The sequence below is a fragment of the Sciurus vulgaris genome, assembly GCF_902686455.1.
Source record: "Sciurus vulgaris genome assembly, chromosome: 12".
Lineage (NCBI taxonomy): Eukaryota > Metazoa > Chordata > Mammalia > Rodentia > Sciuridae > Sciurus > Sciurus vulgaris.
Window position 1 is genome coordinate 33,709,227 of NC_136473.1, and position 24,747 is coordinate 33,733,973.

The 24,747-nt window shown below is 47.4% G+C and overlaps 1 protein-coding gene across 6 annotated transcripts; it reads right to left on the minus strand.

The window, feature by feature from the left end:
* Positions 1-773: 773 nt before the first annotated feature.
* Positions 774-24,348, minus strand: LOC306642437 (cancer-related nucleoside-triphosphatase-like). 6 transcript variants are annotated; one of them, XR_013758509.1, is made up of 3 exons: positions 14,570-14,652; positions 1,479-1,554; positions 1,204-1,305 (listed from the first exon to the last, which is right to left on the minus strand). XR_013758509.1 is itself a non-coding variant. In XM_079108218.1 (2 exons), exons 1-2 carry the CDS (start codon positions 14,720-14,722, stop codon positions 1,237-1,239), a joined length of 243 nt encoding a protein of 80 aa, XP_078964344.1. In that variant the 5' UTR covers positions 14,723-14,799; the 3' UTR covers positions 774-1,236. The 6 variants fall into 6 exon arrangements, 1 of the variants encoding a protein (XP_078964344.1); XR_013758510.1 differs by having other exon boundaries at positions 1,209-1,305; positions 1,423-1,554; XR_013758508.1 differs by lacking the exon at positions 1,479-1,554 and having other exon boundaries at positions 774-1,305; positions 14,570-14,936.
* Positions 24,349-24,747: the final 399 nt, after the last annotated feature.

The window sequence follows — 24,747 nt, forward strand, 5'->3', positions numbered from 1 at the left end:
CAGCCTGGTGGACACCCTGACACATCACCGTGCCAGCAGAGCAGGGTCAGTGGAGACAGCCCCTCTTCCCCCTGGGAAGGAGGCCCTTTGTGAGGGAGCATCCCCAGGCTAGCAGGCCTCCTGCTATGACCCCTCAAGCACGCACATCCAGGTCAAGTTTGAAAGCTACCCAGGAAGAGTGTGCCTGATGTGGGGCCTTCCCCAGGCTGCAGGCCCTGGTCATGCTCAGGCCTGGGCTCCAGCACTGTCCAGCACCCTGCTCAGACACCTGTCTGCACATGCACAGACCTGTTAGTCACAGAGCAGGGACACGCTGCTTTTATGCCAGTGATTCTGTAGCTGAGCTAGTTGCTAAAAAGCCTGCAAACTCATAGATCATCACCCAAAGTGACCTACAAACACAGAGCTGTCAACCCAGTACTATTGTCTTTGAATCCCAGGGTGCCCAGGTTTTCCTACCTCCCTCTTCTGTGGCACCCTGATGGGGGCTGACCCAGACTTCTGCAGCCTTCCTCTTGACTGCACAGCCCAGTGCTGAGGACAGTTCCCTTTGCAGTCTCATTACCTGCTTTGAGGACAGCCATTGCCTTTTCCTGGAAGGGAAACAAGGCTCAAAGAGGTTAAAAAAATGCACCCAAGCCCATGGCCCAGGCAGGGTTCTGAAGGAACCTGGGCCCAGGCCTTCCCACCCTTTAGTCTGAGTGGCAGGTGGCAGGACACTCCAAAGGCCACCCACACAAGGACTCGTGTTTGAAACACCATACTTGTTTAATTTTATTAAGCAACTAACAAAGACATACACAAGAGGTGGGGAGGGAACCCCAATGGCTTTCTAAGGAATAACAGTTTAGTGCTGGAGACAGAAGCCCGAAGAGAGGTTTAATTTCCATGACATGCAAAATCGACTGGCAGTGAACTCACTGTCCACCAGCCACACAAGGACAAACTTCAAAGGGGACAAATTCCAGGGACTGAGCACCTCTGCTCAGTTCCCACTTTACCCTGGCCACACACACAACTGAAGAGGAAATGAACAGATAGCCCTGAGCATGAGCAGGCCGTGAGGGGCTGCTGGTCAGCACAAGGCCACCTGGACTTGCCAAATGTTTATGGAAGCAGCTGTCACCCTCCCTGGCCACAGGGTTCAGATGCGTGGAGGCACGCAGCTGGAGGCAGGGCTGAGGCTGTGCTCCACTGGACACCTCCGTAGGGCAGCACCGCAGGTGCCAGCTGGCCTCACTTCCTGCAGCTCTGCACCCAGGCCATGACATCCAGTAGAAGGCGGTTTCTCTTCTCCTTGGTGACCTGTGGGAGGAAGGAGGGAGCAGGCCTCAGACCTCCCTCATTTCTTTCACCCTGAGAGCTGGGAAGGCTGGGAGGCCAGCAGGAGCTCTGAGACAGGACAGGTGTCTCCAGTCCCACCATCAGCTCTGCAGAGACAGCCCAAGGGACAGCAAGCCAGGTGAGGTGGCACACACCTGAAATCCCAGCAGCTCAGGAGGCTGAGGCAGGAGGATCCAAGTTCAAAGTCTGCCTCAGCAACTTAGTAAGATCCTGTCCAAAATAAAAAATAAGAAGGGCTGGGGATCTGGCTCAGTGGTTAAGCACCCCTGGGTTTCATCCCTGGTGCCAAAATCAATCAATCAATCAATCAATCAGATAGAACAGCAGCTTTGAGTGCTGATGGATCCTGACTCAGGAAGAGTGTGAACCAAGAGCTGTAAGGAAGGCAGGGAGAGGACAGTCAACCTGGAGCAGAAGCAGCCACCAGAGCAGCAAATGACTGAGACCCAGAGGCTCCCAGAATCCAAGCGTGCTCCCAAGGTCAGTGCATCTACTTGGCTTGTCAGGGGCTTGGAGGACCCAAGTGCTGGAAGGGGCCTTGGATCACCTGGAGGAGGAGGGGGCTGAACCAGAAAAGCGAGGGTGACAAGGTGCAGACCATAACTCGGCCTCCTGACCCCAGCATATTCTCCGTAGGCAGTACCCTTACAACACAAGGACGTCCAACAAGCAAGCACGGGAAGCAATCCCAGCGTCCCTTCCCCTGTGATCACCACCAGTCTGGCAAAACAAAAGGGGCAGAGGCACCAGGGAGAAGGCAGGGCTGATGCTTCCTGTCACTGTGCCTCCCCTGGCCCCTACACTCATGGGCACAGGGCTGAGGGTGGGATGCCACAGAAAGGACACTGACCTCATGGAGGTGGCAGATTAGGGGAGACGTAGCATGAACAAGGATGGGGGAGGTCCAAGACTCCCCAGGAAGGGTCCAGAGAGGTAGCAGGGCCTGGGTGGGAGGCAACAGGTCTTGGAAAGGTTTCCACAGCTGGGTGCACCTGGACGCGTCCCTGACGGGTGGTCAATGGGGAAGGGCACCTGGACAGAGGGGGACACTAGCAAAGCCTCCTGGTATGAGGGAGGGTGCACTGGAGGCCTGCAGAGGTCAGCACCAGCAGCCTGAGAGGAGGAGCAGCTGGCCCCCAGCAGGCCTGCTCTGGGTTGACTGTGTCCCCCAGAGGTTCATGTGTTGGAAGCCTGATCCCTCAGTGCATGGCATGTGGGGGTGGGGTCTTCAGGAGGCAACCAGGATTAGATGAGTGGCTTTGTGAGAAGGGGAAGCCACCCCAGCTGGCACCATGCTTCTCCCCATGTGGGGTCCTCTGCCATGTTGGAGAGGGATGTGGGTCAATGTCTAAGTGGTGATCAAGTCTTCTAGAGAGGGGAGTGGTGCCACTTCTTCTCCACTTGGCTCTTCTACCTGATTTCTGCGTGTATGTGTGTGTGAGGGGGGTGGTTTTATGGAGATGTAATTCATATATCATAGAATTCACCTCAAGAGTAGAATTATAGGGCTGGGAATATAGCTCAGTTGGTAGGGTGCTTGTCTCACAAGCACAGGGCCTTGGGTTCAATCCCCAGCACCGCATACATTCAGAGTTTGCAATCCTCACCGCTATCTAATATCAGAACATTTCATCACCAACAGAAGCCCCTTCTAGTTACCCCCTTCTGCCCTCCCCAGCCTCTGGCAACCACTTCTATCTGCTCTCTCAGTAATGTTGCCTCTCCTGGACATTGTGTGCAAGTGGAATCACAGGTATGCGATCTGTGCCTGACTTCATTCACTCGGCATGAGGTGACACTCGTTCACACATATTGTACAGTGAAACCAGCGGTACTTCAGTCCTTTGTGTTGCCAATAACACCCACTGTATGAAGGTATCACATTTCTTTTATCCCTTTGCAGATTTGGGGTGATTCCCACTTTCTGGCCGTAATGCTGCTGAGATCATTCATTGAAGGTTTTTGTGAACATGTTTTCCATTCTTCTGGGTAAATATCTTGGAGTAGAATTGCTGGTTTTCAGAGTGACTCAAATTTAATTTTTGAGGAACTGTTCCTGTTTTCCAGTTTCGGCACCACTGAGGTCCCACCAGCAGGCATGAGGGTACCAGCACCTGCCATCATCCATTTCTTTCTTTCAGTCATATTACAGGCACCCCAAGGGGTGTGCCTTCCCAGCCACCCCTGACACTTCATGGTCTTTCATGGGCTTACCAGTCACCTGTGTAGCTTCTGTGGAGAAATACCCATTCAGAGTCTCTGTCTATTTTTATGGATTTATTTTTACTTTATTTTTGAGTGCTTAAAGTCGTCTTTGTGTTCTAGGATTTGGGCTTATCTGATACATAATTTGCCAGCATCTTCTCCTCTCTGTGTGCTCTTTCCTACTCTTGCTGGGTCCTTTGAAGCACAAAGGTTTAGGGTTTTGGTGTGGTCTGACATCTATTTTTTCCTTTGCTGGCTGAGTTCTTGGTGTTCTTTCATAGCAGGCTTTGCCCAATTGCTGTTCACAAAGACTTACTCCTATAATTTCTGCCAATAGTTCTATATATTTAACTCATATTTAAACCTATAAACTATTTTGAGTTAATTTTGTGCATAGTATGAAGTAAGGGTCCAACTTCATTCTTTTGCATGTGGATATCCAGTTTTCCAGCTGCATTGTGGAAAACACTGCTTTTTTCCCATTACGCTGCCCAGGCTCCCTCATGGAAAATCAAGTGGTCATAGACACAAGAGTCTATTTTTGAACTTCCACTCTCTTCCAGTAATTTACATGTGCACCCTGATGCCAGTACTATAGTCTCAACTACTGTGGAGTAAATTTTAAAATCAGAAAGTGTGAGTACTCCAACACTATTCATTTTGAAGATTATTCTGGCCAGGCCCCTTGTATTTTCATGTGAATTTCAGGATTTGCTTCTCAAATTCTACAAATGAACCCACTGCCATTGACTTCTTTTTTTTTTTTATTGTAAACAAATGGGATACATGTTGTTTCTCTGTTTGTACATGGCGTAGAGGCATTCCATTTGTGTAATCATAAATTTACATAGAGTAATGTTGTTTGATTCATTCTGTTATTTTTTCCCTTCCCCCCACCCCTTCCACCCCTCTTCACCCTCTATACAGTAGTTCCTTCCTCCATTGACTTCTGATCTTGTAGTATCCAGCAGTTGGCGAATGAGCCCCGGCCCTGGTTTTGCATCCACAGAACAAAGGTGCAGGGAACCGGGGACAGTATTGAATTCCTGCTAAGAAGAAAACAGTTTATGTCCTGTTTGTCTCAAATACACATAGCAAGAAGATCAGGGGGTCTAAAAACTTCCAAATAGAAAGAAGCTGAGACCTAGCATCTAGTATGCTTACGATCCTACAACCCAAAAGTGAGAACTGAAAGAATAAAAATGGCTTTGTGGAAGAAGCAAGTTTAAAGGGCTCTGAATTCTTATTATTAAAGTAGTTTTGGTTATATTAACATTTTATAAAACAGAAAAATCAAATAACATATCAGACTCGAGTCACAGAAGAGTCTGCACCCCACTGACAAGCCAGTGCCCCCCGCTGCAGGTATGGGTGGATCCTGCTCTGCCACACGCGCTGCAGAGGGGCGAGTCTGCGCACTTAGCACCTGACACATGCCCCCAGCCTGCTGGTCTGTTCTGCCCAGTTAATTATAAAACTAGGAAAAGTACACATACCCCTTTCCAGTAGTCTTGAACCACAGAAGCTTTCTCCTTTTGCCTCCAAGGCATCAACATGGTGTTTACCTACTGTTTTCACAATTAGCTTCTGTGAGCCAAATACTGAAATATGTTCAAATCAAAACAGTTCTCGGAGTTATATTTAGAGACCAATAGGCTTTAGAATTCATGAAAAAAAAATATGGCCAATGTTCTGAAAGAGCAATATAACCTCAGGAAGGCCACAGTCAGTACCCAAGCCATGGCAGTTCCCACGCCTCCAAGACCCTCCTGTGGTCTGGAAGGTCTCCAGTCAGAACCAGCAAGACCAGGAGCTGCAGCAGTGCCTAGCAGGTCAAGGAAGCACCTGGGCAGACCAAGGTGGGATGACAGCTGACATCGGCAGTTCAGCTTCTGCTGGAGCTAAGGGGAGACAGCAGGGGGCAGAGGTAGGAGCATTCCGGGGCAGGCAGGCAGCATCACAGCCTGGATGCTAGACAGCACCCCCGCTGCAGCCAGGGATGCGAGGCACCAGGCTAGGTTCCAGGCTCGTTGCACCACAAGCTCCCACTACAGAGGATGTGACGTTCTCAGAACCTCGCCAATGCTGTGACGTGGACTAGAAGGCAGAAGACCAAGTCGGTGACTTCTCTCTCAGAAACCAACAGCATGCGATGGCAAGGTCCCCTCCGAACTTGACAGCAAGCCATAGGAGACAAACTCTCATCCCAGCTCCACTAGCCTGCTCCTCCTCCTGCCTCAGGCCTGTGCTCAAGCGGCACACGGAGAGGCCTTCTGCCCACTCCAGAGGCCTGTCCACTCTGCCTGACCTTCCCTTCTACCCACACATCCCACAAACGCTTGGTTGGTGGGTCCCCTCCATGCAGCAGGGGCGCCCACCTCATGGGGCAGGGAGCAGCACCAGGCTCACTAAGTGGGGGAGAGGCCAGTCCTCAGTAGCTCCCCTGCCCTGTCTGCTGGGCAGCAGAGGCACAAGGATACCTCCGTTCTGGAGACTGTCTTTCTTTGTCTACCTATACGTCTGAGTGTCGCCATTCCTGCCTCACCTGTCAAACACGACCTCAGGAGCTTGAGACGCTGCCACCAGCACACAGCTCCACCTCCGCACGGTGCTCTCTCCCCCATGCTCCTGAGGGATCTTTACCTGGACGGAGTCCTCTGGGTGCCGGGCTGCTGCTCCAACCCTGGGGCCCTGAGCCCATAGGCATTTCCGCCCACACGTCAGTGTGTTGAGAGTCAGGTGCCACTTCTCCCACGCTGCTCTCGGGACTCGAGTCAGTGCCCACAGGTCTGGTCCTGAGGTTCTTTTTTTTTTTTTTTTTAATTTTTTATTCTTTTAATTGTAAACAAATGGGATACATGTTGTTTCTCTGTTTGTACATGGAATAAAGGCATACCATTTGTGTAATCATAAATTTACATAGAACAATGTTGTTTGATTCATTCTGTTATTTTTTCCCTTCCCCCCAACCCTCCCACCCCTCTTTTGCCTCTATACAGTACTTCCTTCCTCCATACTTGCCCCCCTCCCTAACCCTAACTCTAACCCTAACACTAACACTTCCCTCCCCCCATTATGTGTCATCTTCCACTTATTAGCGATATCATTCGTCCTTTGGTTTTTTGAGATTGGCTTATCTCACTTAGCATGATATTCTCCAATTTCATCCATTTGCCTGCAAATGCCATAATTTTATCATTCTTTATGGCTGAGTAATATTCCATTGTATATATCTATATATCTATATCTATCTATCTATCTATCTATCTATCTATCTATCTATCTATCTATCTATCTATACCACAGTTTCTTTATCCACTCATCAATTGAAGGGCATCTAGGTTGGTTCCACAGTCTGGCTATTGTGAATTGAGCAGCTATGAACATTGATGTGGCTGTATGTCTGTAGTATGCTGATTTTAAGTCCTTTGGGTATAGGCCAAGGAGTGGGATAGCTGGGTCAAATGGAGGCTCCATTCCAAGTTTTCTAAGGAATCTCCACACTGCTTTCCAGAGTGGCTGCATTAATTTGCAGCCCCACCAGCAATGTATGAGTGTACCTTTCTCCCCACATCCTCGCCAACACCTGTTGTTGCTCGTATTCTTGATAATCGCCATTCTAATTGGGGTGAGATGGAATCTTAGGGTGGTTTTGATTTGCATTTCTCTTATTACTAGAGATGTTGAACATTTTTCCATATGTTTGTTGATTGCTTGTAGATCTTCTTCTGTGAAGTGTCTATTCATTTCCTTAGCCCATTTGTCGACTGGATTATTTGAATTCTTGGAGTAGAGTTCTTGAGTTCTTTATAGATTCTGGAGATTAGTGCTCTATCTGAAGTATGATTGGCAACGATATTCTCCCACTCTGTAGGCTCTTTCTTCACATTGCTGATAGTTTTCTTTGCTGAGAGAAAGCTTTTTAGTTTGAAACTATTCCAGTTATTGATTCTTGCTTTTATTTCTTGTGCTATGGGAGTCATGTTAAGGAAGTCTGGTCCTAAGCCGACATGTTGAAGATCTGGACCTACTTTTTCTTCTATAATCTGCAGGGTCTCTGGTCTGATTCCAAGGTCCTTAATCCATTTTGAGTTTAGTTTCGTGCATGGTGAGAGATATGGGTTTAGTTTCATTCTGTTGCATATGGATTTCCAATTCTCCCAGCACCATTTGTTGAAGAGGCTATCTTTTCTCCATTGCATATTTTTGGCACCTTAGTCTAGTATGAGAAAATTGTATTTATTTGGGTTTGTGTCTGTGTCCTCTATTCTGTGCCATTTATCTACCTTTCTATTTTGGTACCAATACCATGCCATTTTGGTTACTATTGCTTTGTAGTAGAGTTGAAGATCTGGTATTGCAATACCCCCTGTTTCACTCTTCCTGCTAAGGATTGCTTTAGCTATTCTGGGTTTCTTATTCTTCCAGATGAATTTCATAATTGCTTGCTCTATTTCTGTAAGGTACGTCATTGGGATTTTAATTGGAATTGCATTGAATTTGTATAGCACTTTAGGTAGTATGGCCATTTTGACAATATTAATTCTTCCTATCCAAGAACATGAAAGATCTTTCCATCTTCTAAGGTGTTCTTTAATTTCTTTCTTTAGTGTTGTATAGTTCTCATTGTAGAGGTCTTTCACTTCTTTTGTGAGATTGATTCCCAAGTATTTTATTTTTTTCGAGGCTATTGTGAATGGGGTAGTTTTCCTAATTTCTCTTTCTGAAGATTCATCACTTATGTATAAAAATGCATTGGATTTATGGGAATTGATCTTGTAACCTGCTACTTTACTAAATTCACTTATGAGTTCTAAGAGTTTTCTGGTGGAATTTCCAGGTTCCTCTAAATATATAATCATGTCATCAGCGAACAGGGATAGTTTGAGTTCTTCTTTTCCAATTCGTATCCCTTTAATTTCTTTGGTTTGTCTAATTGCTCTGGCTAGAGTCTTAAGAACGATGTTGAATAGAAGTGGTGAAAGAGGGCATCCCTGCCTTGTTCCAGTTTTTAGGGGGAATGCTTTCAGTTTTTCACCATTGAGAATGATATTAGCCATGGGCTTAGCATAAATGGCCTTTACAATGTTAAGGAATGTTCCCACTATCCCTATTTTTTCTAGTGTTTTGAGCATGAAGGGGTGCTGTATTTTATCAAATGCTTTTTCTGCATCTATTGAAATAATCATGTGATTCTTGACTTTAAGTCCATTGATATGGTGAATTATATTTATTGATTTCCTGATGTTGAACCAACCTTGCATCCCTGGGATGAAACCCACTTGATCATGGTGCACTATCTTTTTAATATGTTTTTGTATGCAATTTGCTAAAATTTTGTTGAGAATTTTTGCATCGATGCTCATTAAGGATATTGGTCTGAAATTTTCTTTCCTTGATGAGTCTCTGTCTGGTTTAGGTATCAGTGTGATATTGTCTTCATAGAATGAGTTTGGGAGGGTTCCCTCCTCTTCTATTTTATGGAATACTTTGAGAAGTATTGGAATGAGCTCTTCTTTAAAGGTTTTGTAGAACTCGGCTGAGAATCCATCTGGTCCGGGACTTTTCTTTGTTGGTAGGCTTTTGATGACTTCTTCTATTTCAGTACTTGAAATTGGTCTATTTCAATTGTGTATGTCCTCCTCCTTCAGTTTAGGCAATTCATATGTCTCTAGAAACCTGTTGATGTCTTCGAAATTTTCTATTTTGTTGGAGTACAGATTTTCAAAATAGCTTCTAATTATGTTTTGTATTTCAATCGTGTCTGTTGTGATATTTCCTTGTTCATTCCGAATTTTAGTGATTTGGGTTTTCTCTCGTCTTCTCTTTGTTAGTGTGGCTAAAGGTTTATCAATTTTGTTTATTTTTTTGAAGAACCAACTATTTATTTTGTCATTTTTTGTATTGTTTTTTTGTTTCAATTTCATTGATTTCACCATTGAGTTTAACTATTTCCTGTCTTCTACTACTTTTGGTGCTGTTCTGTTCTTCTTTTTCTAGGGCTTTGAGCTGTAGTGTTAGGTCATTCATTTGTTGAGTTTTACTTCTTTTATTAATTGCGCTCCATGAAATAAATTTCCCTCTAAGTACTGCTTTCATAGTGTCCCAGAGATTTTGATATGATGTTTCTTTGTTCTCATTTACCTCTAAGAATTTTTTAATTTCCTTCCTAATATCTTCTGTTATCCATTCAGCATATAATAGCATATTGTTTAATCTCCAGATGTTGGAATAGTTTCTGTGTTTTACTCTTTCATTTATTTCTAACTTCAATCCATTATGATCTGATAGAATACATGGTAGTGTCTCTATCTTCTTGTATTTGCTAACATTAGCTTTGTAGCATAATATATGGTCTATTTTAGAGAAGGATCCATGTGCTGCTGAGAAGAAAGTGTATTCGCTCTTGGTTGGATGGTATATTCTATAAATGTCTGTTAAGTCTAAATTATTGATTGTATTATTGAGATCTATGGTTTCTTTGTTCAATTTTTGTCTGGTAGATCTGTCCAGTGGTGAGAGAGGCGTGTTAAAATCACCTAGTATTCTTGTGTTATGGTCTATTTGGTTTCTGGAATTGAGAAGGAGTTGTTTGACATACATGGATGAGCCACTGTTTGGGGCATAGATGTTTATGATTGTTTTATCTTGCTGATATATGCTTCCCTTAAGCAGTATGAAATGACCTTCTTTATCCCTTCTGACTAACTTTGGCTTGAAGTCCACATTATCGGAAATGAGGATGGATACTCCAGCTTTTTTGCTGAGTCCATGTGCATGGTATGTTTTTCCCCATCCTTTCACCTTTAGTCTATGGGTATCTTTTTCTATGAGGTGAGTCACTTGCAGGCAACATATTGTGGGATCTTTCTTTTTAATCCAATCTGCCAGTCTATGTCTTTTGATTGATGAATTCAGGCCATTAACATGCAGGGTTATTATTGAGATATGATTTGGTTTCCCGGTCATTTGGTTCGTTTTTTAAATTTTATTTATTTATTTGTTTGACACAACTTGGTTCCTCCTTTATTTGACAATTCCTTTAGGATAATTCCTCCCTTTTCTGATTTGCTTCTTTGTTTTTCATCTCTTCCTCATGGAATATTTTGCTGAGAATGTTCTGTAATGCTGGCTTTCTTTCTGTAAATTTTTTTAGCTTTTGTTTATCATGGAAGGATTTTATTTCATCTTCAAATTTGAAGGTAAGTTTTGCTGGGTATAAGATTCTTGGTTGGCATCCATTTTCTTTCAGGGCTTGAAAAATATTGTTCCAGGCCCTTCTAGCTTTTAGGGTCTGGATTGAAAAATCTGCTGATATCCGTATTGGTTTCCCCCTGAGTGTAATTTGTTTGTTTTCTCTCACAGCCTTTAAAATTCTGTCTTTATTTTTTATGTTAGGTATTTTCATTATAATGTGCCTTGGTGTGGGTCTGTTTTAATTTTGTGTATTTGGAGTCCTATAAGCCTCTTGAACTTGATTTTCCATTTCATTCTTCAGATTTGGGAAATTTTCTGATATTATTTCATTGAATAAATTGTTCATTCCTTTGACTTGTTTCTCTAGGCCTTCCTGAAGCCCAATAATTCTTAAATTTGGCCTTTTCATGATATCCCATAGTTCTTGTAGATTCTAGAAGTTCATGGTTTCTTACCATCTTCTCTGTTTGTTCAACTTTGTTTTCAAGGTTAAATATTTTGTCTTCAATGTCTGAGGTTCTGTCTTCCAGGTGTTCTATCCTACTGGATATGCTTTCTATGGAGTTCTTAATTTGGTTTATTGTTTCCTTCATGTCAAGGATTTCTGTTTGTTTTTTTTTTCAATATCTCTAACTCTTTATTGAAATGATCTTTTGTTTCCTGTATTTGCTCTTTTAATTGTCGATTGGTGTGATCATTCAATGCCTGCATTTGCTCTTTCATCTCATCGTTTGCTTCTCTGATCATTTTAATTATGTACATTCTGAACTCCTTTTCTGTCATTTCTTCTGCCATGCTGTCATTGGGTTTTATTGATGTAACATCTATATTTGTTTGCAGCATTTTCTTTCCTTGTTTTCTCATTTGTTCAGGTATCAGTGGACCGCTGAGATATTGCAGATTTCCTCTATTGACTTACAATGTCCTTGAAGATTTCTATATATATCCCCCCTTAGCCTTCAGTAGGCTGAAGTCTTGGAGGAAGTTGATAATGCGGTGCTCTACAAGGAAGCTGTCTCTCTAGGAGTGGTGGCCTTCAGGTGGGGTATATTCCCTGCTAGTGGGCAGAGGTGCCTCCACTTGTTGACCAATGGTCATCCAAAGGGGAACTCGGCAGGCTGAGGCAAGGCCTGTTTGGGCCTGTGTCTCTGGTTTTACCATCCCTGTGGGGAAACCTCACCCGCCAGAGAAGATTCACCCGGTGGGGAGGTCTCTCTGGTGAGTTCCCTCCTAGAGGTTCCCCTCAATTTACAGCTACCACCTGGGCTGGGCTGCCTTCCTCTGCAACGTTCCCAGGGGCCCGGCCCTACCTCCTGGGCCTGGGAGCCTCACCCTTCGCAGATGAATCTCCTTAGGCTGCCCCTCCTCAGAGAATCTGCCTGCAGTCCTGGAACCTTTGCTCCGCCCCTAAGCCTGTCTCTGTGTGCCTCTTCCACCAGGAAGCCTCCTAGATCCTGGGACCCTGCTCTGCACCTAATCGCCTGGCTATGCGGCCCCTCCTCTGAGCAGCCACCTGGGGCCCCGTACAATCGCTCTGAGTCCCAGAGACCTGCCACACGCCTCTTCCTCCAGACAGCCGCCGAGTATTCCTGTGCGGTCACTAGGAGTCCAAGAAACTCACTGCGTGCCTCCTCCTCCCACCAACCACCCATAGCCCTGGGCAATCAATCACTCCGAGTCGAAGTGACCCTCCCTGTTCCTCCTCCTTCTCCAGATAACCCCCGGGTGTTCAGGAGCGGTCGCTCTGAGTGGGTCTGAATCCACGTGACCCGCTGCATGCGTCCTCTGGGCAACTGCCCGGAGCTCTGGTGCAGCCACTTGAGACCAAGCGACCCACCGCGCTTCTCCTCCAGGCAGCCCCCCTGTGTTCAGGAGCTGTCACTTTAAGTCCAAACAACTCACCAATCGCCCCCTCCTCTGAGCAGCTGCCTGGAGGTCTAATGCAGTCACTGTGAGTCCACACGACCCGCCGTGCTCCTCCTCCTCTTCCTCCTACTCCTCCGGGCAGGCCCCGGTGTTCAGAAGTGGTCTGAGTCCAAACAGCTCGCCACGCAGCCCCTCCTTTGCAACCGCCTGTAGCTCTGGTGTAGTCACTCCGAATCCAAGCGGCTACGATCCTCCTCCTCTTCATCCTCAGGGCAGGCCCCGGTGTTCAGAAGCGTCGCTCTAAGTTCAAACAGCTCGCCGCGTGGCTTCTTTTCTGGCAACCGCCTGTAGCTCTGGTGCAGTCAGTCCGAATCCAAGCGGCCACGCTCCTCCTCCTCCTCCTCAGGGCAGGCCCCGGTGTTCTGAGTCCACACAGCTCTCCTCGCCACTCCTCCCCTGGGCAGCCGCCAGAGCCCCAGTGGTTGCTCCGAGTCCCAGCGCTGTGCTGAGTGGCCTCCTCTACGACGCTCCCAGTTGTCCGAGTTCACTGCTCTAGCGGGGGGAGGGGCGTCTCGCCGGCAGCTCTACTTCACAAAGTTCCCTGCGTTCCGGGACTACTGTCCCATCTGGGACGCCTCCCCAAAGGAAGAGAGTCACCCGGCTGCTTTGAGTTGGTCCCAAGTGTCTCAATATCTCCTCTTTTGAATCCTGAGTCCTGGAGCAACATGAAATGCAGCCACCCTCTAGGCCGCCATCTTGAAACCTCCTGAGGTTCTTGGCACAGATTTCTTTGGTTTACCCAGCTGTGGTTCACAGCAGGCTTTTGGAATCTGTAGGTTTATGTCTTTAGCAAACACAGGGAGATCTGGGCTACTGTTTCCCACCTGTCCTCAGGTCTTGTTCTTGACATTCTTATTCTGCCTACTGCTCTGTCTTCAAGTCTGCTAGTTCTTTCTTCTGTCATCCTCAGAAGGTGGGCCCACAGATTAACATTTTAATTCGGATATTGTACTTCCCAGTTGTAAATTTTTTCTGATTCTTCTATTCCCTCTATTTTTTGCTGAAACTTTCACTCTGAGACTTTCACTTCTTCATTTGCTTCCAGGGCCTGTGATGGTCACTGAGTCAACACAGGATGCAGAGCCCAGTCCTGCCCTGACTCCAGCACCATGGTTGGAAGACCATATCTACTGACCACCTCTTCATTCCTGCTGCAGCATGCCCGGCTCTCAGGACAAGTGACCTGTGGCCCAGTCTTTCATCCACTAGCTGCTCACCTGGCACAACGCAATGAGTGGATGGCACTGTTGGGTGGCATGCCCCCCACCCTGGAGCTCATTCTGCCAGGCAGGGCTACGCAAGCTCCACCTGGGGCCTGGAGCTGGCTGCCTTCTCTTGTTCCTTCAGGAGCTGTGGATCCTCCCTGCCTGTCTGCTCAGACCCCGCCCCCCTGGTCCTGCCTGCCTCCCAGTCAGGTCTCCTCACAGGTGCCTGCTCCAAGACACTGCGGGCAGAGGCCACTCTCAGACAGATGCAGACATCCACTGCCTCTGGGAATCAGAAAGCACCCAAGACACACATAAACAAACCACTCAGTCTGCTGGTAAGGACATGAGGATCCTCGATTTTAAGCCAGGACTACAAGGGTCACACCCAGGGCCCTCCACTCACCACCTGCCTCTGGGAAGCTTTTAACTTGGGGTGGGGGCGGTGTGAGTGGAGCTCGCCAAGGGCACTTGTGGGCACAGAGGAGGGCATCAGAGAAGATGCAGAGGCATGAGAAGGACCAAGGAGGGCAGCAAGCTAGGACACTCGGGGGCTCCCAAGGTTCATCAGTGTGTGGAGGAGGTGTCAATCTAAACCCCTAAGATCCGACTCAGTGATGCTGCAGCACAGGGGCATGTAGGGGTTGGAGGAGTAGGTGAGGTCGGGGCACCTGCAGACAGGGTGCACTCACGCTGAATACCTTCACGTCAGGCCTGCCCCGGATCTCTCCCACCAGGGCCAGCGGCTTTCCCTTCAGGGCTGGGATGGTGCCCAGGACGATGATCTCTGGTGAGGACAGAGTTTGGTGCACAGCCTGGATGAAGGGCTGGCTGAAGAACTCCATCTTCCCGATCTCATCGATGACACACAGTCTGGGTCTGAGGCCTCCGCAGGAACCCACCAGGGATGGAGACACTCACAGGACACTGGGCCACACTACTCGCAGGGTCTGGTGTGCCACAGGCTGTCCTCACATGCAGGCTCATGAGAAGGGCAACCTAGGAGCCTGCAGCACCAAGAACTCAGTCCCCAATCCCTGCCTTCTTGCAATATTTTATTCCTCATAATGGTTCCAACAGTGACCACACCTTATGCTTACATGTACCCAGAAAATAAAGGGCACCCCAATACCTCAGGTTTAAAGAAAGGAGACAGCAAGGCGAGTACCACGGCAATGCTGACCTCTTGACTCCAACTCTGAGTCTTGCTCCAAGAGGTGTAGACTAGCACTGGGTGCTCCCATCCAGGCCTGGCAGCAGAGGGCGCTCGACTGCTCCCCAGTGTCCCTGTCAGGGCCTGTAGCCAGGCTGAGGCTCCTCCTGGATGTCCTACACGACCCTCAGGGTTCCACGCACACCATTGCTGAACCCACAAGACACAGGTTCTCGGCTGGGAGAGCTGTCCTGGGACTGAGAAGGTCTTACCAGCTGACAGGCAGAGGGACAGCGTAAACAACCCCTCCTGTGACACAGGCCCTGAGGACCAGCATGGAGGCTTGGGCTGTGAGACCCCGGGACAGATTAACAGCCACTCTGGCCCCTCTCCCTGGCAAATACAGACCCAGCTGTGGAGGGGCCCTGCCAGGCACCATTGCTGTCACCCCAATGCTCCAGGATGACCTAAACCACCCCTCCAAGGAAGCCCCGCAGAGCAGAGCACCTTCAGGCTGCCTGGCTGCTGCAAGGCAGGTGTGCACACTTTCTCCAGGTGCCCCCCCCCACTGAGACAGCAAGGAGTCCTGGAGTCCAGAAAGAGGGGCCCCACTCTGAAGGCCCAGCCACACCCATGTGCCACACACCTGCATACCTTCCCAGGAACCAGGAACTGTGTCCAAGAAACCCCTCTCACCATGCAGAAATGGTTCTCCAGGGGCAGAACACATGTGCCTGGCAGCCAAGGCACAGGCACAAGCCACCTTATGGAGCAGGCTCAGCCAGTGACCTGCTGGGCAGCAGACCTGACCACATGTGCAGGGACCACTGTCCTTGCCACCAGCAGCATTCAGACTGTTTTCAAAAAGTTTCATATGCTAGTAAAATTTTTACCACTATTTGAATTTTGGAGAAAAGCTCTTATCTCTGCTGCCAGCTGTCCTTCTCTTTGTTAGAAACTGCCTGGAGTGGGGAGAACAGACTGCCCACTACAGGGAAGTGGTGACAACTGGTAAGTGGCTGGGGACAAGAGAAGTTCAGCTACAATCCCAGCTGGGGGTTCGGCTCCCCAAGGCACCACACCTTGGTGGGACGTGCATTTCAAGGAGTTAAATCTGCTTGCCTGTAGGGCCTGCAGAGGATACCATGTGCTCAGAGCCCTGCAAACAGCCTCCCCAGGAAAGATGCTAAAGAAGAGAGAGAGAGGAACACCACCACGGCCATGGTAAGGAGCCTATCTGGAAAACGACCACGTCCTCCACATCAACAGGGCCTTCGCTCCACACAGTCCCCGTCACCCCATATGACCTCCAACGTGGCCTCAATTTCACAGCTCAGGACAGCTCTGCCTGGCATACGCCGTGACACCAGGAAGACCTCAGTAAAACAGGAACGTGGAGGCAGTGTTCTGAGGAAGGAGCCTCCAGCCGGACAGTCTGCACTCAGTAACGGCCAATGCCAGGATGCTGCTACCACCAGCACAGGACAATGCAGGAGGACCAACTTGTGGGGGGCAATGTTGCAATGTTAATTAAACAGTGAGTACTGATGCGGAAATGAAGGGCCAGCATTGATGAGGGAATGTACCTTGAGTATCATGCACACACGTTTAAACAAGACTTATGAAGCAAAATATACTGATTGGGGATGTGAGTTGTCTGATAAAAGGTTTTAGCAAACTAGCCAAGTATCTGGAAAGAAACCAACTGTCTCCCATGTTACATTTGAAATAAATCCAGGTGGACTGACAGCATAAGTGCTTTTTAAAAAAGCACAGGGAAGAAGAAAAGTAAAATATTATGTTAAATTTGAATAAGGCTGAACTAAGTGACAAGCAGAAAAATAGAATCAATAAATATAAAATGGTCATCTGCCTTACAAAGGGGGAATGGGAAGAAGAGTCCAACAATAATTTAGACTAAAGAAACCAAACAATGGCAACCCTTAAACCTCATGAGTACCTTAAAAATGCAAATCGAGGCCAGGAAGTGTCTTGGAACTGTGAATCACATACCTGCAACGTGCCAGACAGTCTGTCCTCACAACATAGAGGACCAGAGTGGCCCTGGGACCAGGCTCCTCACACCATGCTGCCCTTCAGGCCCTGTGGGAGGCCAGCCCCTGCTGGAGGCAGAGCTCTTGCTTGGTGGCACTGGGAACAAGGTGTCTGACACAAAAGGAACTACAGTAGATCAAAGATAAAATGCCCACTCAGAGAGTCGATCATGAACCTCAGTTCTGAAGATTATTAAGATATGAGACCATGTCACATCACTCAGTCATCCTGCAGGAAAAACAAACCGGGCCCATAAACTGGGAGGGGCTGTTTCTCCAGTTCTGGATGACTGAACAAACAGACTAGGCAGCCAGGCGGGCAAAGCATGCCAGCAGTGGCTACGCCGTGGTAACACCTGAGTGATTCACATTGTCCTTCCTTTTTTTAACAACTTTTTTTTTTTTTTTTTTTTACCATGGCAGATAAAAAGTCAATATTTAATTTAGGAAAACAATGTGTTAGCTCTCAAGTAAGGCGAGGTCATTCCTGGATGAGCCATCAACCCAGCTGGGCCTACAGGGGGCTTCCTAGAAGCCCAAATCCTCTCCCATGGGCACTGGCCTCCCTCCTTCCCCTCCAGTTCCCCTGGTCTGCTCCATCTCCGCTTTGGTCTGCTGAGAATGGCAGATATCCATGCTGGGAGGTGAGCCTGCAGACCCGAGCCTCCTGGGCCTCCTCTGCCCCAAGGTGTAGTGAGCTCCCGGCCAGTCCTGCTTCCCTGGGGACCAATGGGAATGCCACGCTGGTCCAACCTGAGAATTATTTTCCTATATTTTTCATAATATTTTTAAAAGGATTCAAACAATCCTTTGCCCACAGTGAGGCTCTTACACATGACAGAAATTTCTGAACTTTGTCAGATCTGCTTTCCCAGGTCCTGCAAGCTCAACACTGTGTTGCTGGCTCTTTGTGGTACAAAATCCATGGATATTTGTCACCGCCTGCAGCAACAACTTGCACGGGCCTTATGGGTGGTGGAGTGGAAACTGAGGCACTTCTATCTTTCTCTTTAGTGCACTGCTTTCTTGCTTGTTTATAGAGGATAGAGGAAATGAGGTTTACTTGCTTTGAGAGGAGAGAGAGAGACCCCGCTTATCAGAGAGAAAGAGACTTTGCTTAAGAGAGAAACTTTGAGAGAAAGACAGGCTTTGCTTAGAGCTTAGAGGAAGAGATTTGCTACACCTTAAAGTCCTGCATCCTGTGAACTAAGGGTACGTCCACCCAAGGTGCCCTAGTGATGCGTCTCAGTTCTCCGTTCCGCGATCTGCCTTCCACCGCTGCCCCTACTCGCTGCTGTGCCGCCTTTCCCTACTAGCTGCCGTCACACGTTTCCTAGCTGCTTTTCCCTGCGTGTGTCTTCTTCTACTGCTTTTCTGCTAATGGCTGCTGTGTGTCCGTACTAGCTGCTGTGTTCTTTCTTCTGGCTGCCGCCGCCGCTTTTCCCTACTAGCTGCTGCTGCGTGTTTTTCCCTCTGGCTGCTGCCATGCGTGTGTCTTTCTTCTCCTGCTTTTCTGCTAATGGCTGCTGTCTCTCTGTCTCACTCTGCCTATACTTATATCACCTCCAGGAGGCAGAGAACAGGGCCACGCCTCTTACGCAAAGATTAGGTGAGAAGCTCCGAGCAGGCAGTTAGTGCTCGAGAACACATGTGCATACATTGTGTGCGTGGATGAGAAAATCACCTGAGTGTGCTTATGTCAATTAACCTCCTCACTGCCGATGTGATCAGGCGCCATCCCGGCGCCACCAACATGGCACCGCCCCCCAACAATTCCCCCTTCTTTATATACAATGAAAAGAAAGCTGGCAGAGATCGTGTCTGTCTTAGGTTGTCCACGGCAGAGCAACATCCTTACCTGTCATCGGAATTCTGACCTCCAGGCATCAGAACCCTGTCTTAGGTTGGTATGAGCTCCCCATGAATCTTACCCATCTTTGACTACCGATCCAGCACACCAAGCCAAATACTGGGAGATTGTTCTGCTTCAAGGGCGGCCACGGCCTATCTTATGATGACATAAGCCTGTTGACTGGCTTTGAAATGTAAGATAGAATTAACACAAGCACACCCAAGTCCATTAGTGTAAAATCTAAAAATCCCCAAAATCTGATGCCAAACTGTGCTGAAAAAATAATTGTTTCACCCTCTCTACATTTTTCAATATTAACTCCATTAACCTTCTAGTCAGTGCACTTCCCTTTACTTATAAACCTTCCTTAAAGGTGAGGTATCAACATGAGTGATTAGAAAGTGAGTTACACAGGATGAAAATAAGCAGCTTGCTTTACTGAGAAAAAGATGACTATCATCTGTGTGGCTAAATCAGCTGATCAGGGGCTATGGGTCCAACCAATTGCAGTTTAGGAATTGCCCGAGTGATGCAATCACTATCAGCAAAAAGATCTGTTACTCCCCAAACTCTACAAAGGCTATAACAACTGCTTCCATTTTGTGAGCCTTGAGTTGAAGAGTTCTGTGCCTTGTTTCTTAAATGATTTGGTAACATCTTGCCCTCAACATCAGTAACTAATTTGCACTCATTAACCCAATGTTTTCCCTTTCTGCAATTTGGGCAGAGGCCTGGGGTACAAGGTGTAACAGATTTTACTATAGTTATCTCTTGGCTTTTCTTTTGTTAGGGCATTGTCTCTTTGCTGCTGTATATACGTGCATACACTCCAGGATCATATTGATTTTGAGTATTTATTGAAGCATATTAGCCTTCTCCTACTAGCATTCCAACATTTCCACCAGGAAACCTTGCTACTACATTTCTGCAAGCAGTTTCAACAGCTATTTCTTGCCACTGAGCTCTCCAACCAGACATCGTCCTCCAGATAACACTGCTCTGCATAGCTTTTTCCAATCAGTTGTAACTGCCTCTTTAAGTTCTTTGTATTAGATTCAGCTCTCTCCTACCTTTTTCCCTTGTTCTTAAGTTTTCACTACCACTTAATTATTCCTTTTTGGGGTTCTTTGTATTAGGTTTAGCTTTCTCCTACATTTTTCCCTTGTTCTTACACTTTCTGAGTAATTGTTTTCTAAGTCATTACCATGCAATTATCCCTCATTTTGTTTTCTTTAACAGTTCTTTTCTGTTGCTATTAGATCCTGTTTATGAAGATCCCCTTGTGGCACATTGAGCACCTTTTCCTCTATAAACCCTGGGCTTATTTCTGCTAGAGTTTGAACATATGATCATACAGTGGTTTTCTTATTTTCTAATTTTTCCCCAGTGTTTCCTTTCTCCTCAGAACTTTCCTGTTTCTGGTTACCCCAGCTAACTTCCTTTTTAACCTCTCCCAGCACTTCTTCTTGTAATATATTTTTCACACCTCCTTTTGAATTATCCTATCAGACTGATTTCATGATATTTCTGAATCCTTCCTTCACTGTACAAAGGCCACACTAACAGTAGTACAAACATACAAATAATACAAGATACACACATTCCGGAGCTCCTCTATCATTCTCTTTACAATGAGACCAAAGACATGAACTCTTGACAAACAACAAAATCTTATTTTAATAATACCTGGCCAGTCCACTGGGGGTTACTTTACCCAGCTCTCTGTATTTGGGCCCTCTCCACTGGGGTTTGCTTTACCCAGCTCCCTGTACCTGGGCCCTCTTCGATCCAGCTTTCTGAATACTACTTTAACTTTTCTTGACTTTTTTTTACTTGACTTGTTTTAGTTTTAAACACAAACAACACAAATACACACATTTTTGCACTTCACTGTCATCATCTTTGTGACCTTTAGTTTTTGACCAACACTATTTCTTTTTACTATCCCTCACCCTTAAACTGCTCTGGCCAGAGACTTCTGCAAGGTTCCTACTTTGCCTGCTGTATCTATTCCTGGAGGCGGATCTTGAATTTTCCCTTACCCTATTCCTGTGAGGTTCCTCAGTTTCCCCACCGTGCAGATTTCCCTTTTTTCCTGTAAGGTTGTTGCTAATTTTCCTTCCCCGCATGCTCCCCATTCCCCAGACAGGCCACCATTCCCCGGATGGGCCACCACTCCCCGGACGGGCCACCACTTGTTGCTGGCTCTTTGCGGTACAAAATCCATGGATATTTGTCACCGCCTGCAGCAACAACTTGCACGGGCCTTATGGGTGGTGGAGTGGAAACTGAGGCACTTCTATCTTTCTCTTTAGTGCACTGCTTTCTTGCTTGTTTATAGAGGATAGAGGAAATGAGGTTTACTTGCTTTGAAAGGAGAGAGAGAGAGACCCCACTTATCAGAGAGAAAGAAACTTTGCTTAAGAGAGAAACTTTGAGAGAAAGACAGGCTTTGCTTAGAGTTTAGAGGAAGAGATTTGCTACACCTTAAAGTCCTGCATCCTGTGAACTAAGGGTACGTCCACCCAAGGTGCCCTAGTGATGCGTCTCAGTTCTCCGTTCTGCGATCTGCCTTCTGCCGCTGCCCCTACTCGCTGCTGTGCCGCCTTTCCCTACTAGCTGCCGTCGTGCGTTTCCTAGCTGCTTTTCCCTGCGTGTGTCTTCTTCTACTGCTTTTCTGCTAATGGCTGCTGTGTGACCCTACTAGCTGCTGTGTTCTTTCTTCTGGCTGCTGCCGCCGCTTTTCCTTACTAGCTGCTGCTGCGTGTTTTTCCCTCTGGCTGCTGCCGTGCATGTGTCTTTCTTCTCCTGCTTTTCTGCTAATGGCTGCTGTCTCTCTGTCTCACTCTGCCTATGCTTATATCACCTGCAGGAGGTGGAGAGCAGGGCCACACCGCTTACACAAAGATTAGGCGAGATGCTCCGAGCAGGCAGTTAGTGCTCGAGAACACATGTGCATACATTGTGTGCGTGGATGAGAAAATCACCTGAGTGTGCTTATGTCAATTAACCTCCTCACTGCCGATGTGATCAGGTGCCATCCCGGCGCCGCCAACATGGCACTGCCCCCAACACACTGGCCCTGGATGGAAGGTCTCACCTGTTCTCCTGGGGTTTCTAAAGCTTCTAGCCCACCTGTCACCACCTGCCAACAACAAAACCTGTCTCTTCACACACCCCTATTTTTGTCACCTAATCTGTTTGTTTTTATAAAAGCTAAACTCTAATTCCATCTCCTTTCTTCATCACAATAATGTTTGAGGGATGGGAGAGATATTTTTGCTCTAGAAAAGAAATCCAAGCCCTAACTGGGTAGGGATGCCCTGTGGGGGGCCGTGCCCGCCTGGCACCTGAAGGTCTGAGCTGCTGATCAGAGCTGTCTTTGTTTCTTAATTAAGAAGACAGATGCAAGCTCTTGATGTGGTCAGTACAGAGAGTTTATGTAACCCTGCAGGTAGACATCAGGCATGCACCCTCTTCTCCCAGAATTCTGTCTGCTGACAGGAAATAAAAATCAATTCTGTGTATTGATCCAATGCTCAAAGTCAGACGCTTACCTTGGAATTTCATTAAAGCATCTCACTTGCTCTTTGGACATTTAGATGGAGGTATCTGGTGGAAAAACGCTACATTCTCTGACTGCTCCCATGAAACTCAGCAGGGGGAGATTTCCAGGGGAAGGAGTGTGAGGAGGGGGGAGGTGAGTGCAGCAGAGGTAGAGAACTAACTCATGGGCTGGGGTGCTGCAGCCCCACCAACATGGGAGAAGACCCCTCCAAATTGAGGGTCCTCAGCAGCTGGCTCTGAACTTCAGTGGTCTTGGCAACCACCAATCCCCTGCGCTGTTCAACTGCACTCTTCAACTGCACTCTGGTGCTCAGGGGCAGAGGCATGACCTGGGAAGACAGTGTGCCAGCAACCAAGATGGAAGGTGCTGAGAGCCTGGGACGGGATGGCCCTGGCACCTGTGGGCTGGAGCACAGCTGGATGACCTCAGAGGCAGCAGGGTCAGCTAGCACAGGGCCTTCCAGTCCACTGGAATCATGCTGGACCTCAGTCCTGGTGCAGTGGAAAGCCTTTGAGACGAGTTCTCACCATTCCATTTCCCTAAGTCAATCTGTAAGATCCACAACAGGGCCCCAGACCCCTGCACCTGTCCCCTAGCACCTTCCTCTCCTCCTCACTCCTGCCATCTAGAAGATTCTCCCTGGACCACTCCTCCCCAGTCGCCCCCATACTCTCCTCTTCTTCCTTCAGTGTGGATGTCAGCTCCTCAGAGCTCCTTCCTGGCCTCCTGGGCCCGGCCGTTCCCACACTGTTATCACGGCACTGCTGGAGGGATCCCAGTCCTCATCTCCCATCTGTGTTTCCACTAGTCTGAGAGTCTCCAGAGATGAGTTTATGTATGTTCTATTCAGGATCCTGAACTTGATCCAGGACTTGATGATATGTGATAAACAGATGCAAAGAGTAGGTAATAGGTAATCAATAAAACCAAAGCTTGTTCTTTGAAAAGATCCTCTAAATTAAAAAAGCTTTCAGTAGACTGATTAAGAAAAAAAAAAGGGAAAAGAGCTAAATGAAGAAATGAAAGAAACTTCAGTCAACACAATAAGCTTACAAAATAAAATTAATATATAACTTAGATGAAATGGACAAAATGCCAAAAGGCACAAATACCACAATTGATCCAGTAAGAAATCAAAAGCCAGCAGACATATAACAAAGAGATTAAACTGGTAATTAAAAAGCTTCTAATAAAAAGCTTTTTAGGCCTGTATGGCTTCCACACATTAAAAAAAAAAAAATGAATACCAACTATTCCCAAACTCTTCCAAAACTTAGAGAACGGAGACAGTGTTACCCTAAGACTAAAGCCAGACAAAGATCCCCAGGAAATAAAGTGAGAGCACATTCCTCAGAACACAGATGCAGAAACCCTCAGTGCCAGCCACAGGGAAGGGAGGCAGTGCTATCTTTGGTGTGCAGGCAACTGGACTCAGGAGCCTTCCTGCTCTCCCTAATGTGGAGCGTCGACATGTGCCCACCAAGAGGCAAGGACGTCGTGTGCAGTCCAGGGTATCATGCTGCATCTCCTCAGCTCATCTGCTTGAAGAGATTAAACCACAAAGTGCAAATCTGGACTCTCTGGAAGAGCAAATGCCATTCTGTTCCCATCTCAACTCCCATGATGCAAAGCACAGGCAGGCTCAGGAGACAGGAACCATATACTCACATTCCTCAAATTGGGAAGTGCAAACTGCTCGAAAGAAGCCACATCAACCACTTAATGCCCAACCTGGCACTCATGCTTCCCTGGCATTGGCTCTGACCTGTGAGAAAAGATGCTGTTTTGAGGAGGCTTCCTGCCTTAATTCCTGGTGCTCAGCAGCCCCCTGCACTGCTGGCCCCCTGCACATTCCCCCATCCTCAGCAACCACCCAGTGAAGATGCTCTGTGAGCACTGGTCCCACTGCTCTGCCCTGAACCCCAGGACCCCAAGGAGTTCCCTTCTGGCCTGAAGTCAACATCACCACTATACTCTGTCCAGTGACCAGGATCTCAGAGGGGCCCTCTAGAAAGCCCACTCCCTGGAGTCCAGGAAAGGGATGGCCTCTATGTGGTGGAAGGGAAGATGGCTTGGCGCAGTCCCCATGGGTGCAGCGCTCACAGGACCGGTTGTCGCTGCCTCACCTGGCGGTGGCTATGCTTTCTGGTCCCCTGTGCCCTTTGCAGGAGCCTGGTTTTTGCCAGAGAGCAGGCCATGCCTGGCAGGTGAGGGAGCACCTGTGTCTGAGATGCTTCCTTCAC

Excerpts from the sequence above, each read along its gene's own strand:
- LOC306642437 (XM_079108218.1), bottom strand. The coding sequence starts at position 14,722 with ATGGAGTTCTTCAGCCAGCCCTTCATCCAGGCTGTGCACCAAACTCTG. Across the intron at positions 1,306-14,548 it reads TGAGTGCACCCTGTCTGCAG|GTCACCAAGGAGAAGAGAAA; the intron begins GTGCCCCGACCT and ends TTCCTCCCACAG.